At 44.1% G+C, this 15469-nt stretch overlaps 1 protein-coding gene across 2 annotated transcripts in view; it reads left to right on the top strand.

The window, feature by feature from the left end:
* DDX3X (DEAD-box helicase 3 X-linked) overlaps positions 1 to 15469 on the top strand; it is a 1864809-nt gene that overhangs the window by 705705 nt on the left and 1143635 nt on the right. For both annotated transcript variants that reach the window (XM_044072327.1, XM_044072326.1), the window contains exon 6: positions 10562 to 10726. In XM_044072327.1, the coding sequence (XP_043928262.1) occupies positions 10562 to 10726 (165 nt within the window). The remainder of the gene's footprint in view (positions 1 to 10561; positions 10727 to 15469) is intronic.

Below are 15469 nucleotides of genomic sequence, written 5' to 3'. Positions count from 1 at the left end.
AGACTATCTCAAAATTGATAAGCCACTGCATTCGTTTCTGCTATTCACAACATGGCAAATCAGTGCCTAAGGGCATTAGGCCACATTCAACCAGAGCAGCAGCCACTTCAGCAGCCTTCCTCAGAGTACCACCAACCAAGGACATTTTGGTGGCTGCAACTTAGACTTCAGTGCACACTTTTACAAAGCACTACCACTTGCTTCTTTACTCTTCAGTTCTGCAGGGCCTCATAGGCCACTCCTAATTCTATCTATGCCCCAGCCACCCAACCTCAGCTTTGGGATTCAACCCAAGTGTAATGACTGCAACAGTGAAACACTATGAACATAGTACAGTTGTGTACCTACCATAAATGTAGATGTTAGAGTGTATTCACTGTTGCAGTCCAGATTACCCTCCCTCCATCCCCCTTTCATTGCTGGGACTTATCTGTACTTCTCTATTTCTATACAACCTATATGGTGTATTTGCTTGTAGATGAAGGTAATGTTTGTTAGTGCATGCTTTTTTATGAGCAGAATTTTTAGCCTACCCTTTTGGGGGCACCTGACATCTGGGGCAAGAAAAACTGAAGAAAATGGCGTCGGCTGCATCTTTTATACCCCTGGCGCACTGACGTCGGGGAAGAGGCGACAGCAACCGACGCCGGACCAGGACTTTGGAATTCAGGCCGACTGTGGGTAGCCTGTCAGCAGGATAACCCAAGTGTAACGACTGCATCAGTGAATACACTCTAACATCTACATTTATGGTAGGTACACAACTGTACTTTATCTGCAAGGCAAATGCTGCAAGCTTTGGAATTCATGGCCTCCTGCATTTTTCTAATTCCATATGCAAGGCTGCATATGAGGAAAAGTACAGTTGTGTACACTTACCATAACTGTAGATGTTCGAGTGGTATCCACTGTTGCAGTCATTACATTTGGGTAATCCTGCTGGCAGGTTGCCCTCAGCCGGCCTGAATTCCAAAGTCTTGGGTCATGCGTCGTCTGCTGTCACCCCTTCCCTGACATCAGGTCGTCAGGGGAATAAAAGAAGCAGCCGACGCCATTTTCCTCAGTTTTTCTTGCCCCAGATGTCAGGTGCCCCCAAAAAGGGTAGCCAAAGTTTATATGTATATTCACAAATACACCAATATAAATTTTACCTACATCTAAAAGCAAATACAGCACTTGGGTAGTAAAAATCCGAGAAGGAAAGATTAGATCCAAAAGAAAAAAGGGGGAAGACGGGTGGGTAACCTGGACTGCAACAGTGAATACACTCAAACATCTACATTTATGGTAAGTGTACACAACTGTACTATGTTCTTCGTGTTTCACTGTTGCAGTCATTACATTTGGGTAGAATCCCAAAGCTATGGTTGGGAGGCTGGAACTAGACAGCAGTAGGAGCGGCTACGAGGCCCTGCAGAACTGCAGTGGCAAAGCCTGCCCTGGATTTAGAGTAAAGTGACAGACGATAATGCTTTGTAAAGGTGTGCACTGAACTCCCAAGTAGCCGCCTCTGAAATGTCTATGGTTGGTATTCCCCTGAGAAAGGCTGCTGAGGTGGCTGCAGCTCTGGTGGAATGAGGCCTAATGCCCTTAGGCACTGGCTTGCCATGGTGTAAGTAGCAGAAACGAATGCAGTGGCTCAAAAGGAGGCAGGGTGAGCTTTTTCAAGACATAGTTGAGGTCCCATGCAGGTATTGGTAGTCTCCTTGGGGGCCTTAAATTTTTGGCTCCTCTGAGGTTCTGCTTTAATAAAGGGTGAGAAAAAAGTGGTGGCTCTGTATTGTAATGAGCTGAAATGGCAGAGGCATGAATTTTAATTGATGAAAAAGATAGGCCTTTGTGCAGCATCTCAGTTAAGTATTGCAAAATCTGAGGAATATTTGGTACTGCTGTATCAGTTCCTTATGCCTGGTTCCAGGCACGGAATCTGTTCCATTTTTCCAGCATAAGACTTCCTAGTACTAGGCCTTCTGGCTTCAAGATTGACATCCATCACTGCTTTACTGAGAGATGTTTTTTGTTTGACTACATTATCCGCCATGCTGCCATGTTTAATGTCCTGAGTTGGCTGTGCATGAACTGATTGTTTTGCTGGGACAGTAGTCGAGGTATTTGAGGTAAGGCCCAAGCTGGGTATAGAGGTAAGTTTCTTAGTATTGGATACCAGTACTGGCGTGGCCAGTCTGGGGCAATCAGTATCATCTTTGGCTTCTCCTGTCTGACCTTTAGGAGCACCTTGGGGAGGAGAGGCAGTGGAGGAAAGGTATATACTGATAGGTTTTTCCAGCTGAAAGATAGGGCGTCCACTTTCCATGCTTGTCTGTGATAAGTCCTTGTGCAGAATTTTTTTAGTTTGTAATTGAGAGGGGTGGCAAATAGGTCTATGTCCGGGCATCCCATTTCCTTGTTATGCTGAAGACTTGTGGATCCAGCTTCCACTCGTGGGGATCCATGAGGTTTCTGCTTAGTTTATCTTCCAGAGTATTTTTCTTTCCTGGCAGGAATTGTGCCTGCCGATGTACTTGGTAAGTCAAAGCTGTGTCCCACAAGGACATGGCTGGTCTGCAAAGGGGATAAGAATGTGTGCCCCCCTGCTTGTTTATGTACCACATGACTGTGGTGTTGTCTGTCTTTATCAGTAGTTGTCCCGGATGAAGTAGGTCCTTGAAGGCTGTCAGGGCATTTTGAACAGCTAACATCTTTTTGATTGATATGTAGATGCATTTGGTTTGAGGACCATGTACCCTGAATGCATCTTCCTGTCATGCGAGCTCCCCAGGCATAGTCTGATGCATCCATTGTTAGGGTCTGCCTGGCTGGATGTAATGTGAATGGCTGTCCCTTATTCTGGTGACAAGCCTTTTACCACCATTGAAACACCTGCTGCAGGCAGGGAATGAGAGTAATGACTTTTTCCAGGCTGTGGCAGTGTTGAGTCCAAACAGTTTTCAGGTACCATTGAAGTTTCCTCATATGCAGTCTTGCATATATGGAATTAGCAGGATGCCATGAAGCCCAAAGCTTGCAGAATTTTTCTTGCAGATAACTGGGCCTTTGTTGCCAGCATTTTGAAATAGGTAGTCAGTTGCCTTTCTGGCATGAGATAAGCCATCTGGGCAGTTGTATTCAAGCTTGCACCCAGGATTATTATCTCTTGTGAGGGTACTGGTTTTGGTTTATTTTTGTTGACTGTGTACCCTAGGCATGTTAGAAGTCTTTTCACAAAAGCCAGATGTTGAAGTAGAATGTCCTTGTTCTCTGCTTGAATGAGACCGTCGTCCAAGTAAGGATGTATTTGTATTCCTCTTTGTCTGTAGAATGCAGTTACTGGTGCCAGGCACTTTGTAAAGAACCTGGGCGCATTTGATAACCCTGGGCACAGTAGATAAGCTAAAGGGCAGTACAGAGAATTGGTAATGCATTGAACCAGCCTTGAATCTTGGGCATCTTTTGCATGATTGTCTGATTGGAACATGCAAGTATGCCTCTTTTAGGTCTAAAGTCACATGCCAAACATTCTTGCCCAGCATGGGCAGAAGCTGCTGCAAAGTCAACATTTTGAATTTTGGAATATCCAGGAAAGTGTTCAGAATAGATAGGTCCAGTATCTGCCTCCAGGCCTTGTCCTTTCTGGGTACCAAAACAGTCTCGAGTAAAAATCCTTGTCCCTGCTTTTGCTCTGGCACTTGTTGAATGGCCTCCATGTCCATGAGGAATGAGACTTGTTTTTGTGCCTCTGCCCTTTGATGTTTTGGCAGATCTGGCTAGCCGTTTGCCTTTGGCAGAGTATGGAAATGGAACTTGTAGCCTTGTGACACCATGTTTAGAACCTACTTTTCCTGGGTTATGATGTGCCAATTTTGAACAAAAAGTGCTAATTTTCCCCCTAAGGGTGCTGCCAGAAGATAAGTGCTTGGTGCAGGCAGGGGGGAGTCATTCGGACTGTTTTCTGTTTGTTTGTGATCCGTCTTCTCCAGCTTTGGAGGTAGAAACACCCCATTGCTTGGGCCTATAAGAACCTTGCACGTGGTATCTTCCCCTAGGCCATCTGGATCTGCCCCTTTGAGGTCTGTCTGACACAGGAAAGGACCAATTTTTTGTAGGCCGGTGTCTACTAAACCTAGGTGGCTGTACTTGTAAAAAATATTTGACAGTTTGCATAGATTTAGCTTTGTCCTCCATTTTCTTTAACACCTTGTCTGCCTTAACAGCAAACAAAGTATCATGCTGTAAAGATGCATCTAGTAATTTAACTTTAACATGATCAGGCAGATTTTGTTCCTTTAACCAAGCATGCCTTCTAATTACTGAACCCGTAACTGCGGCCCTGCAGAAGGCCTCCAAAGAATCAAAACCACATTGCAAGGTATGTTTTCCAACTTGTTCTGCTGCATACAATAAATCCTGCATTTCCTTGTTTTCTGCACATTTAGAATTTAACATTTTCTGTTTAAGCAATCCCATGACATGTTGCTGATACTTAAGCATATGAAATTGACAGTTTAAGGCCATTATAGCCAAAGTTGCAGATTTGTAAACCTTTTTTCCCCATCTATCCAGTGCCCTTGAATCTGTCAGAGTGGGTTGGGTTTTTTTGCAGTGGAAGCCTTAACTTCCTTTGGACCCTGTGGAATAGTTTCTGGGTCTGCAGGAGGGTTTTTAAAAAGAAATTTGTGCGAGTCAGGAACCCTGTAATATCTGTCAGGCTTAACAGGAGCTGGGGTTAAGGAGTCAGGGGTCAGACTAGACTCCAAAAACACATCATCTACAATGTCTAACACAGGTGGAATGGCTAGAGGCCTGTGCTGAGGTAGTAAAAGAAAATCCCTGAGCCTCTTTTTCGATTCAGAAAAATCTTGGTTCTCCCAGTGGAAATGCTCCCTCATGGTATGCAAGGTTTCCCCAAAAGAATAGTCCTCAGGAGGAGATGCTGAAGGTATAGATTCTTCAGCATCAGAATCCTCATAGGGGGGAAGAGAATATTCCTGATCAGAAGAGGAATCAGAAGAAATAGAAAACTGATCTGAAGATTCATAGTCAGTGTCTTGCCTAGGCCTCTTATCAGGAGGGGGATGGGAACCCCCTGATCAAGGTAATCAAGTTTTCGGCCATTTTGAGCATCTGTTTTTTGGGCATAGAGGCCTGTCCACGTGGCTCTTGAGTTTGTTTCCTTGCTTTAGAAGGTGCTTTAGTCTTTGCCTTTGAAGCTAAGTCGTTTTAATGTAAAGATGCTTTGGTCTGAACACACCCTCAAGCCGGTACCTGCTCAGTGGCTCCGGACCCATCTGAAGGATTAGCGTCCGAGGCTCCAATACCTTGAGTATCCAGCGGCATGGCCGACTCCACGTGGGAGTCTGTAGTGGTCTGCGACTGTAAAGTAGCGGGCGTCAGGGGCTGCGAAAGCACCAAACTGAGAACGGGCGACTGGCTTAGGAGAAGCTTCATCGCCTGTTTTGCGCTCTGTTGTTTTTCTCTATCCTTTGCGTTTTTTGTAAACTCCTGTAGTCTGATGGCTATCCGACATTTCAGGATAATTAAACCGGCATCCAAAAAAGTTTAAAGCAAAGTCATACCGACACTTAATAGTGCGTTTGTTAAATGTAGCACAAAACCGACAACCAGTAACGTTGTGATCAGGGCCTAGGCAAGGAATACAGTAAGAATGAAAATCCTTATGAGGTATTTGCTTTCCACAAGAAATACAATTAACTTTTTCTGACCCGTCCGGAGCAAGAAAAAAGTTTCCCTATCGGGGTACTTAGCTTTTTTTTGAAGACTTCGGATCTGAAACTCAAACACGAAAACCTCAGGAGTCTGCCGACCGGCACTTGCGAACTGCTTCTGCTTCGGGCACCGCATGGCAGGAAAGACTGAAGAAAATGGTGTCGGCTGCTTCTTTTATAGCCCTGACGACCTGACGTCAGGGAAGGGGCGACAGCAGCCGACGCAGGACCCAAGACTTTGGAATTCAGGCTGGCTGAGGACAACCTGCCAGCAGGATTACCCAAATGTAATGACTGCAATAGTGAAACACGAAGAACATCTGCAATGGTATCTCAAAAACCTATGGTGTCAACATTCACAGGCTCTAGAAGCTGTTATTCCGGTCATACCTTGCCTACGCCTACAGTTCTTTTGGTGGTCAGAGGCCTGCCACCAAAACAAGGGACTACCATTCACACTACCCCCTGCTGCCCAAAGCTTAACAGACTCAGACTATGCATGGGGGGCTTACCTGGCAGGAAAGTGCATTCAGGGCAAATAGAACCCAGGTCAAATGCACCTACACAAATCAAAAAGAAATGTTAGCTGTACAGAATGCTCTGACATCCTTCAAGGATCACATTCTTCCAGGACAACTAATGGTAAAGATGGACAACACCATGGTCATGTAGTACATAAACAAGCAGGGGGGGTACAAGCAGGGGGGGTATGCACTCTTTATCACCTCTGCGGACTAGCCGTGGCATTGTGGAACACAGCCTTTGAGCTACAAAGTGAATCTACAAGCTCAATTCCTGCCAGGAAAACTAAATACACTGGCAGATGGACTATGCATGAACCTCATGGACCCACACGATTAGAAACTGGAACCAAGGATTTTCATCATGTTGACTAAAATGGGGGAGCCCAGATGTAGACCTTTTTGCCTCCCCCCCAGAACCATCACTTGGACAAATTTGCACAAGGATTCCCCACAAACTAGCTTGGAAAGTGGATGTTCTATCCTTCAGCTGGAAAAACCTATCAGTTTATGCCTTTCCTCCTCTGCTTCTGCTCTCCAAGGTACTACTAAAGATCAAACGGGACAAGCCAAGGCCTATTTTAATTTCACCAGACTGGCCACGCCAACACTGGTACCCCCACCTGCGCAGTGTGTCACACTTGGCCCCATGGTACCTGCCTCAGACTCCTTCCCTGTTGTCTCAGCAGTAGAACCAGATTCTGCACCCTCAGCTGCAAACCCTGAACCTTGCATCTTGGCTAATTACCCAATCTCTCCTTTACCACCCCTCAGTAAATCAGTGATGGATATCATTTTAGAGGCTAGGTGGCCTAGTACTAGAAAATCTTATGCTGCAAAATGGAAAAGATTTTGTACCTGGAACCATTCTCAAGGGATGAGTGCAGCAGTGCCCAATTTATCTCAGATTCTACAATATTTGACTGAAATGCTTCATAAGGGCTTGTCCTTTTCCTTAATCAGAATTCATGCCTCAGCCATTTCAACTCATTATAGCACAGAGCCTCCCCTCTTCTCTCACCCACTGCTCAAGCAGTTCTTCAGAGGGACCAAAATATTAAGGCCACCGAGGAGAGCTCCAACTCCTGCCTGGGACCTTAACTTTGTCTTGGAGAAACTCGCTCTTCCTTTTGTTTGAGCCAGCTGCTATTGCAGATTTAAAATTCCTTTCCTGGAAAACTGCTTTCCTTTTAGCAATCACTTCTGCAAGAAGGGTATCTGAGTTACAGGCCCTTATGACAGTAGAGCCTTTCTTTATCTTTCATGTGGACAGGGTGTCCCTCAGAACCTATACTTCCTTCATGCCCAAGTGATATCCAGTGTGGCTCTTAATTGGTCCATTCATTTGCCTACATTCTTTCCTAACCCATAGAACAAAGGGGAACGAATTCTGCACTCCTCAGATGTGCACAGACAACTTAAATTCTTCTTCGACAGGACTAAACCTCAAAGGAAATCTGAACAACTGCTGGTGGCATTTGCGGCAGGGACAGAGGGGAAGCTATTTCAAAGCAAACCATTTCAAAATGGAAAGGCCATTGCATTCATTTTTGCTGTAAGCACCATGGAAAACCTATCCCACAGGGCATCAGACCCCATTCAGCCAGGGCTGCATCTACCTCTGCAGCCTTTCTCAGGGGCGTCCCTACAAGGGATATGGTAGAAGCTGCTACCTGGAGTTCTGTGCATATTTTCACCAAGCATTATCATTTGCCAATTTTCTCTAAATCCAGAGCTGGTTTTGCCACTGCAGTCTTGCAGGGCCTTATAGCTGGTCCTAATTCTATTTAAATTCCTCCTCCCAACCTTAGCTTTGGGAATCTACCCAAATGTAATGACTGCAACAGTGACCCATTCTTACCCACTCTGCTGTTTAGCCATGGCCCTGTGGATCACAGCCTTGAGCAACCAAGGGCATCTACAAACTCATTTCCTGCCAGGCAAACAAAATTCACTGGCAGACGACTTAAGCTAAAATCTCCTAGACCCACACAAGTGGAAATTGGAGCCCAGCACCTTCAGGCTTCTGATCCAGAGTTGTGGTACACCAGAGGTGTACCTATTTGCTGCCTCAAAGAACCACCAGTTGAGCAAATTCTGTACCAGGAACCCTCACATCAGGGCCAGGAGGGTGGATGCCCTATCCTTTCAATTGGAAAACCTCTCAATTTATGCCGTTCTCCCTCTGCCCCTTCTCTCAAAAGTACTACTCATTATAAAACAGGACAGGCCAAGGGCAATTCTTATTGCCTCACTGGCCACACCAGCACTGGTACCCACTCTTGCGCAGTCTGACTACGGTGCCTCCCTGGCACCTTCACCAGACTCCTACCCTGCTGTCCCAGCAGGCGGGACAGATTTTGCATCCACAATTGCAAACCCTAAACCTTGCAGCCTGGCTTATCCCTTGAATACACCACCAGCAACCAACACATTACTGAGATTGTTTACAGCTACTACACCAGTGAGGTAGTGTTTGCTGTCATGGGATTTTGTGCTGCCTCCAGTACCCAAGTTGTCAGTTATGTGATATAAATCCTCCCCCTTGATGCCTCTGAGAGAAAAGAACTCTGGCTGATGTGGATTGATCTGCCCTCCCAGTCACGTATGATGGAAGCTGCTTTTGCAGGTGGCTTATTCATGCAATAGGAAATCTTTGTTTTTTTTTTATTGTGTTGCAGAGATTTAACCAAACGTCCTAATTGTAATTTGGCTTATCAAACTTGTCAAGATTGTTTGCTTTTTTAGGTAGTGTTGGAACCTTCAGGTTTAGACTTCATGCATTGTACATGTTGTGTTTCTGTATGATGCACGAAGATTTGTGTAGAAAAGGCAATATGTTGGTACACATTTGAAATAACATACAAATATTAAGTGACTTTGTTAGCAAGGATGTGTTGGAGAATTGAAGGTAGTGGTTGCATACAATATGGTGTCTTCACTGACCATATGCTTTGTGACTGATTTGTCTTAACTTGCAGTAGAAGAGTACAGCAGACTGTGGTTACAGAGCATTATGCAGGGAGTTCATACTTTTAAGGTGGTGTCTGTAAAGACTGGCAGGCATGTAAGAGTATCGAGTTTGATTCTGACTACTCTGCATTGTCATCTGCCTAATCTCCAAGGTCCCCCATTTGATCTATAGCCACATTGGTGCATAATGGCTGACCTATGTAAAGGAGCTAATAGAACTGCAGAGTTCGATTTTATTAAATTTTAGGTTTTTTGGGGTCACGTGGGTTTTTTGGCGAAAGTCTTGGAAAGTAAACCAAACTTTGTTCTCTAAGTGGGTTATGGAAAAGTTAAGTGGTACTAAATTCCTAGTGCAGTCTTAATTTTGTTTGGTCCTGTCCCCAGTCCTACAAGATGCCAGTATTCAGTGTAGAGCCTCTCCTAATAGAGGACAAATACTGTAAGATGACCTTAATGTAAGTAAGTATCTTCCAGCTCAGTCTTTGTAGAGAGGAGAGGGACAAAAATGTAGAACTGTTTACAACAGTTTATTGTGAATTGTCATTTCTAGACTTTCTACATCCACATATAGTCAGATGCATTGCTTTAAGATAGTTCATCTCCACTGCATGGGTGGCTTTTCTGTCATAGACTTGGTAGTCCAGTTCTAGTCATTCAGGACAGTGCTCTGGCTGATATCCATATTAGTGATATAATTGGTATTCATACTTCGTTTCATTTCTGTGTTCTTGGTACTTTGATGTTTTTCCCTGTACATGACTGAGCTGTTAAGGCTTAGTAATAATTTTTCTTAAACAGAATAAAATTTTAATTTAGTGTATTCTGTGCACCAGGCTGTCTGTTACTCACTTTGAAAAGCATTTACTGATGTAAACAGAGATATAGAAGTAGAAAGTTGCTTATTGTAGTTGGTGTAACCATTTACTGTAGATCATTTCATATACTGTTACTGGTGCTCCATTCTTCACTCAAGTTTTGTCACTTTTAGAAATGAAATTGTATTTTGGTAATTTAGACTGCAAAAGCTAGGCTGTGAAAGACCCTTGATTTGTTTAGGATCTCTGCCTAGTTCTGTTTCTGTGCCATATGGCTAGTATTCAAAAGAAGTAAAGCTGCAAATAATAGTGCTTATGAATTTTAACCTTGATCTGTGCCTAATTTGACTGCTTTTGCAACACTGTGTTTTAGTACAGTATGTCCTGTCATTTTAACTCCATTGTGCAGCTCAGACATTCTGTCTTTGTAATGTATGACTTCTGCTCTATCATTAGGTCCAGTATGTTTAAGAATATTAGAATTATTTGTTGTGATTTTTTTTCAATGATTTTGAAAAATTTATTTAAGGTTTGATGATCGAGGAAGAGGTAATGATAGAGGCCAAGATAGCTATGAAAGCTTTGGAAATCGTGGCAAATTCGAGCGTGGTGGAAATAGCAGATGGTCAGAAGACAGGTCAAATGATGAAGATGATTGGTCAAAACCATTACCACCAAATGATCGCTTGGAACAGTAAGTTTGGTTCGTTGCAGTTCTGCTTGGAGTTCCTTATTTGTGTATTGAGTTTTATATGAGGTAGTGATTGTGATATTTGCTAGTACAGTGGGATTCTGTACTGTTGTGCCCATCTTCATCCCTTTTTTTACTCTACAGTTCTGTCAACAGCAAGTCTGTCAAATTTCCTAAGTGGTGCAAGCGGTGAACTCTGGCTTCTGAAGTTTCTGAAGACTATCTGAGCTGCATTTGCACTTATTTTTTTTACAACAGTCTTTCAGACATTTTGGGAGAGATTAGATACAGCTAAGCTTGCTCCTTCAGCTAATGCTGACATGAGTTCATTTTTCTTATGCTGGAAATGTCTGTAGGTGTTAAAAGTGCCCATATTGCAACTTGTCTGGGTCTTTATTGTGAGCAACTTGATGTGCAGTCAGCCTTGTGTTGCTTGTTAGTTTTTTGAATTTATTTAATGACGTTAAGTTTCATGCAGAGTTATCCTTTGTTTAAAGTACTGTCTACTCAGAGTGTAATTAATTCTGCCCTTGAAATTTCTCCATTAGATGTTGCTGTGGAAGTTTAAGCAAGTGTAACTTCAGGTTCAGAAGTGTTAAATGGTCTCAAGTTAAGTGCACAGAAAATTAGATTTTTTTCTTAGTCAGTGTTGTGCTATCAAGCGTTTGGGACATTCTGCCATGCTGTAGTTTGTGTGCATTCCAAATGGCAGTGGATTTCACCATCAACAAGCCAGTAGACAACTTCCATAACTCAAGTCAGGATATCTGTCGTACATAGGGTTGTCTGCTGGCACCATCTTAAGTTTTTTTTTTTTTTTGCTTGCTTGCTGTGTTAGCCTGATGCTCCAGACCACATACGGTGAGATTGAGTAGCCTGAAGCCAGAAGGTACCCTGTAGGGGAAATCAGAATTTTTTTTAATATAACTCTGCCTTTGTCTAGTAAGTTGTAGTAGGTGAGGGAAGTAAGTTCCTCACAAAGATTTTCATACCTATTCTGACCTGGCCTCAAGCACGGCATGACAAACTACCTTTTTCCCCATCTTTTTCCATTGGTGAGTTTTTGATGATTATGACATCTGCTTTACTCCAATATTGCAGATGTTCGTGTTACACTGCTGCAGTCATTACAATTGGGTTATCCTGCCATCAGGCGGTTCCCCAGTCGGCCTGAGTTCCAAAGTCTTGGTCCGGTGTCGGTTGCTGTCGCCTCCTCCCTGACGTCAGTGCGACAGGGGTATATAAGATGCAGCCGACGCCATTTTCTTCAGTCTTTCTTGCCGTGTGGTGCCCGAAGCAAAAGCAGTTCACAAGTGCCGGTCGGCCGACTCCTGAGATTTTCATTCCGAATCCAGAACCAAAGTCTTCTACAAAGCTAAGTACCCTGTTGGGGAAACTTTTTCTTGCCTCAGACCGATGTCAGTAAAAGTTAATAATTGTATTTCTTGTGGGAAGCAAGTACCTCATAAGGATTTCCATTCCTATTGTATCCCATGCCTAGGCCCAGACCACAATGTCACTGGTTGTCGGTTTTGTGCTAGGTTTAACAAGCGCACTATTAAATGTCGGTTTGATTTTGCCTGACATTATTTTGGCAGAAAATTCAATTATACCATGCAGTCGGAACTTCCAACGACCGGAATACATAAAAAGCGCAAAGACAAGAACAGGCATACGAGGCCCAAAACTGACGACGAGGCCTCTTCTAGGCCGGTCACCGGTTCTCCAGTTTTCAGCGAGGCGCCTTTGCAGCCTCTGACAACTGCTTCTGCAGAACTACAGGCCACCTCCGACTCCCACGTGGAGCTGGCTGGGCCTTCGGACGCACAAGTTTTTCAGCCTACCAAAACTAACCCTTTAGAGGGAAACGAAGTAGCTGAGCAATCCACAGCTTCAGAGGGTGTTTTCAGACCTACTCAGTTAAGCATTAAACCCTCTGCTAAGTCTAAGCCTCCCTTAAAAACAAAGAAACAAATACAGCATTCCCCAGGACAGGCTTCCATGCCTAAGAAACAAATGCTCAAAATGGCCGAAGACCTAATCACCCTGATCAGGGAGTCCCAGCCCCCATCTGATAAAAGGCCCAGACAGGATGCAGACTATGAATCATCCGACCAGATGTCCATTTCTTCAGATTCATCCTCAGACCTAGGATATTCTTTACCCCCTTATGAGGATTCTGATGCTGTGGAATCAATTCCATCAGCCTCTCCACCTGAGGACTACTCCTTTGGGTAAACCTTACATATCACGAGGGAGCATTTCCATTGGGAAGGCCAGGATTACTCCGAATCCAAGAAAAGGCTCCGAGACTTCCTTTTATTACCTCAAAACAGACCCCTTGCTATTCCGCCAGTGATAGATATTGTGGATGATGTGTATACTGAATCCAGCTTAAATCCTGACTCCTTACCTCCAACCCCAGTTAAACCTGATGGATATACAGAGTCTCTGACTCGCACACATTTCTGTATAAAAGCCCTGTTGACCCCGAAACGATTTCTCAGGGGCCTAAAGGGATTTATGCCTCATCAGCAAAAATCCCAGTTCCCTCTGACAGAGATTCCAGAGCATTAGACAGATGGGGAAAGAAAGTATATACGTCTGCAACTTTAGCAGTGAGAGCCTTAAATAGCCAGTTTCACATGCTAAAATATCAGCAATTTTTGATGTCTCAGTTGAAACAAAAAATGCTTCCAGATTCAGACCCCCCTAATTTTAAAGAAATGCAGGATTTATTGCATGTAGCTGACCAAGTGGGAAAACATGCTTTACAATGTGGTTTTGATTCTTTAGAGGCCTCCTGTAGAGCAGCAGTTACAGGCTCTGTCATTAGAAGACATGCTTGGTTAAAAGAACATACGTTACCAGATCATGTTAAAGCAAAATTATTGGATGCACCTTTGCAGCGGGATGTGTTTGGAGTTAAGGCAGAAGAGGTATTAAAGAAGATGGAGGATAAGGCAAAGTCTATGCAAATGGTGAAGGATTTCTTGCAGGTTCAGCCTCCTCGATTTAGCAGAAATTGGCCAACAAAGAATTGGTTCTTTCCAGTTACAGACAGACCTCAAAGGGGCAGATACAGACGTCCAAGAGGTAGAGGTCAACCACAAGGTCCTTAAGGCCTCGACAATGGGGTGCACCAGGCCAGAAAGAAGGGGAAGACAGGCTCCGACCATATAAAAAGCAGCCTCAATGACTTCCCACTACAGCTGCCAAACAGCTCTCTCTTGGTAGCCCCCTTAGGAGGAAAACTGGCACTTTTCTATCACAATTGGCATTGGATCACCAAAGACAAATGGGTTCTCAGCATTGTATCTCAAGGTTACAGGTTCCACTTTCACTCTATGCCAAGGTTAAAAGGAATGCCAAATCTGCCACCAAATCAATGGGCAGAGGCTCAAAAACAAATTACAGCACTCCTGGACATGAGAGCTATTCAAAAGGTATCACCACAGGAGCAAGGACAAGGATTTTACTCGACCCCTTCTGGTTCCCAGAAAGGACAAAGCCTGGAGGCCCATTCTGGATCTTTCTTCTCTAAACACTTACCTGGATGTTCCGAAATTCAAAATGTTGACACTACAGCAGCTTCTTCCCATGCTGGGCAAGAACGCTTGGCTCATGACCTTGGACCTCAAGGAGGCATACCTGCATGTCCCTGTCAGACAAAACTGCAGAAGATACCTCAGATTCATAGCTGGTTCAATGCACTATCAATTCTCTGCACTGCTCTTTGGCTTATCTACTGCGCCCGGGGTCTTCACAAAGTGCCTGGCACCAGTAATTGCATTTTGCAGACAGAAAGGAATTCAAATGTATCCGTACCTGGACGACTGCCTGATTCAAGCAGAGAGCAAGGACATTGTTCTAAAGCATCTGGCGTTTGTAAAAAAGTTAAGTTGCCTGGGGTACACAGTAAACAAAAAGAAATCAAAACTAGTGCCCTCACAAGAGATAATATTCCTGGGTGCCAGCTTGAACACAACAGCCCAGATGGCTTATCTCACGCCAGACAAGCAAGGCAACTGACTCGATACTTTCAATTGATGGCAACAAAGACCCAACTCCCTGCAAGAAAACTTCTGCAGCCTTGGGTTACATGGCATCTTGCATACTACTAATTCCATATGCCAGACTGCATATGAGGAAACTACAATGGTACCTAGAGTGTATGGTCTCAACACTGTCAAAGTTTGGAAACAGTTATACCACTAATACCTTACCTTCAACATGAGTTTCGATGGTGGGCTCAAGCTTGTCACCTCAACAAGGGACAGCCTTTTACTCAACCCACAGCCAGGCAAACACTGACAACAGATGCATCGGATTACGCCTGGGGAGCACACATGGCAGGAAAATGTATTCGTGGCCCGCAGAACAAAGGCATCTTCACATCAATCAAAAAGAGATGCTAGCTGTACAAAATGCCCTTATAGCTTTTAAGGACCTGCTGCATCCAGGACAACTATTACTAAAGACAGACACCACAGTTATGCGGTACATAAACAAGCAAGGGGGCACACACTCCTACCCCCTCTGCAGACAAGCCATGACCTTGTGGAACACGGCTCTAGACTACCAAGTTCATCTGCAAGCACAATTCTTGCCAGGAGAGAAAAAAAACACTGGCAGACGACTTAAGCAGAAACATCATGGATCCCCATGAATGGGAATTGAATCCACAAATATTCAGAATGATAATACAGAAGTGGTAGAGCCCGGACATAGATCTGTTTGCCTCCC

Source organism: Protopterus annectens, chromosome 5.part0, assembly GCF_019279795.1.
Source record: "Protopterus annectens isolate FY-2018-M chromosome 5.part0, PAN1.0, whole genome shotgun sequence".
Classification (NCBI taxonomy): Eukaryota; Metazoa; Chordata; order Ceratodontiformes; family Protopteridae; genus Protopterus; species Protopterus annectens.
Note: the sequence above shows the minus strand (reverse complement) of the source record. Positions and strands in the feature narration are given on the sequence as shown.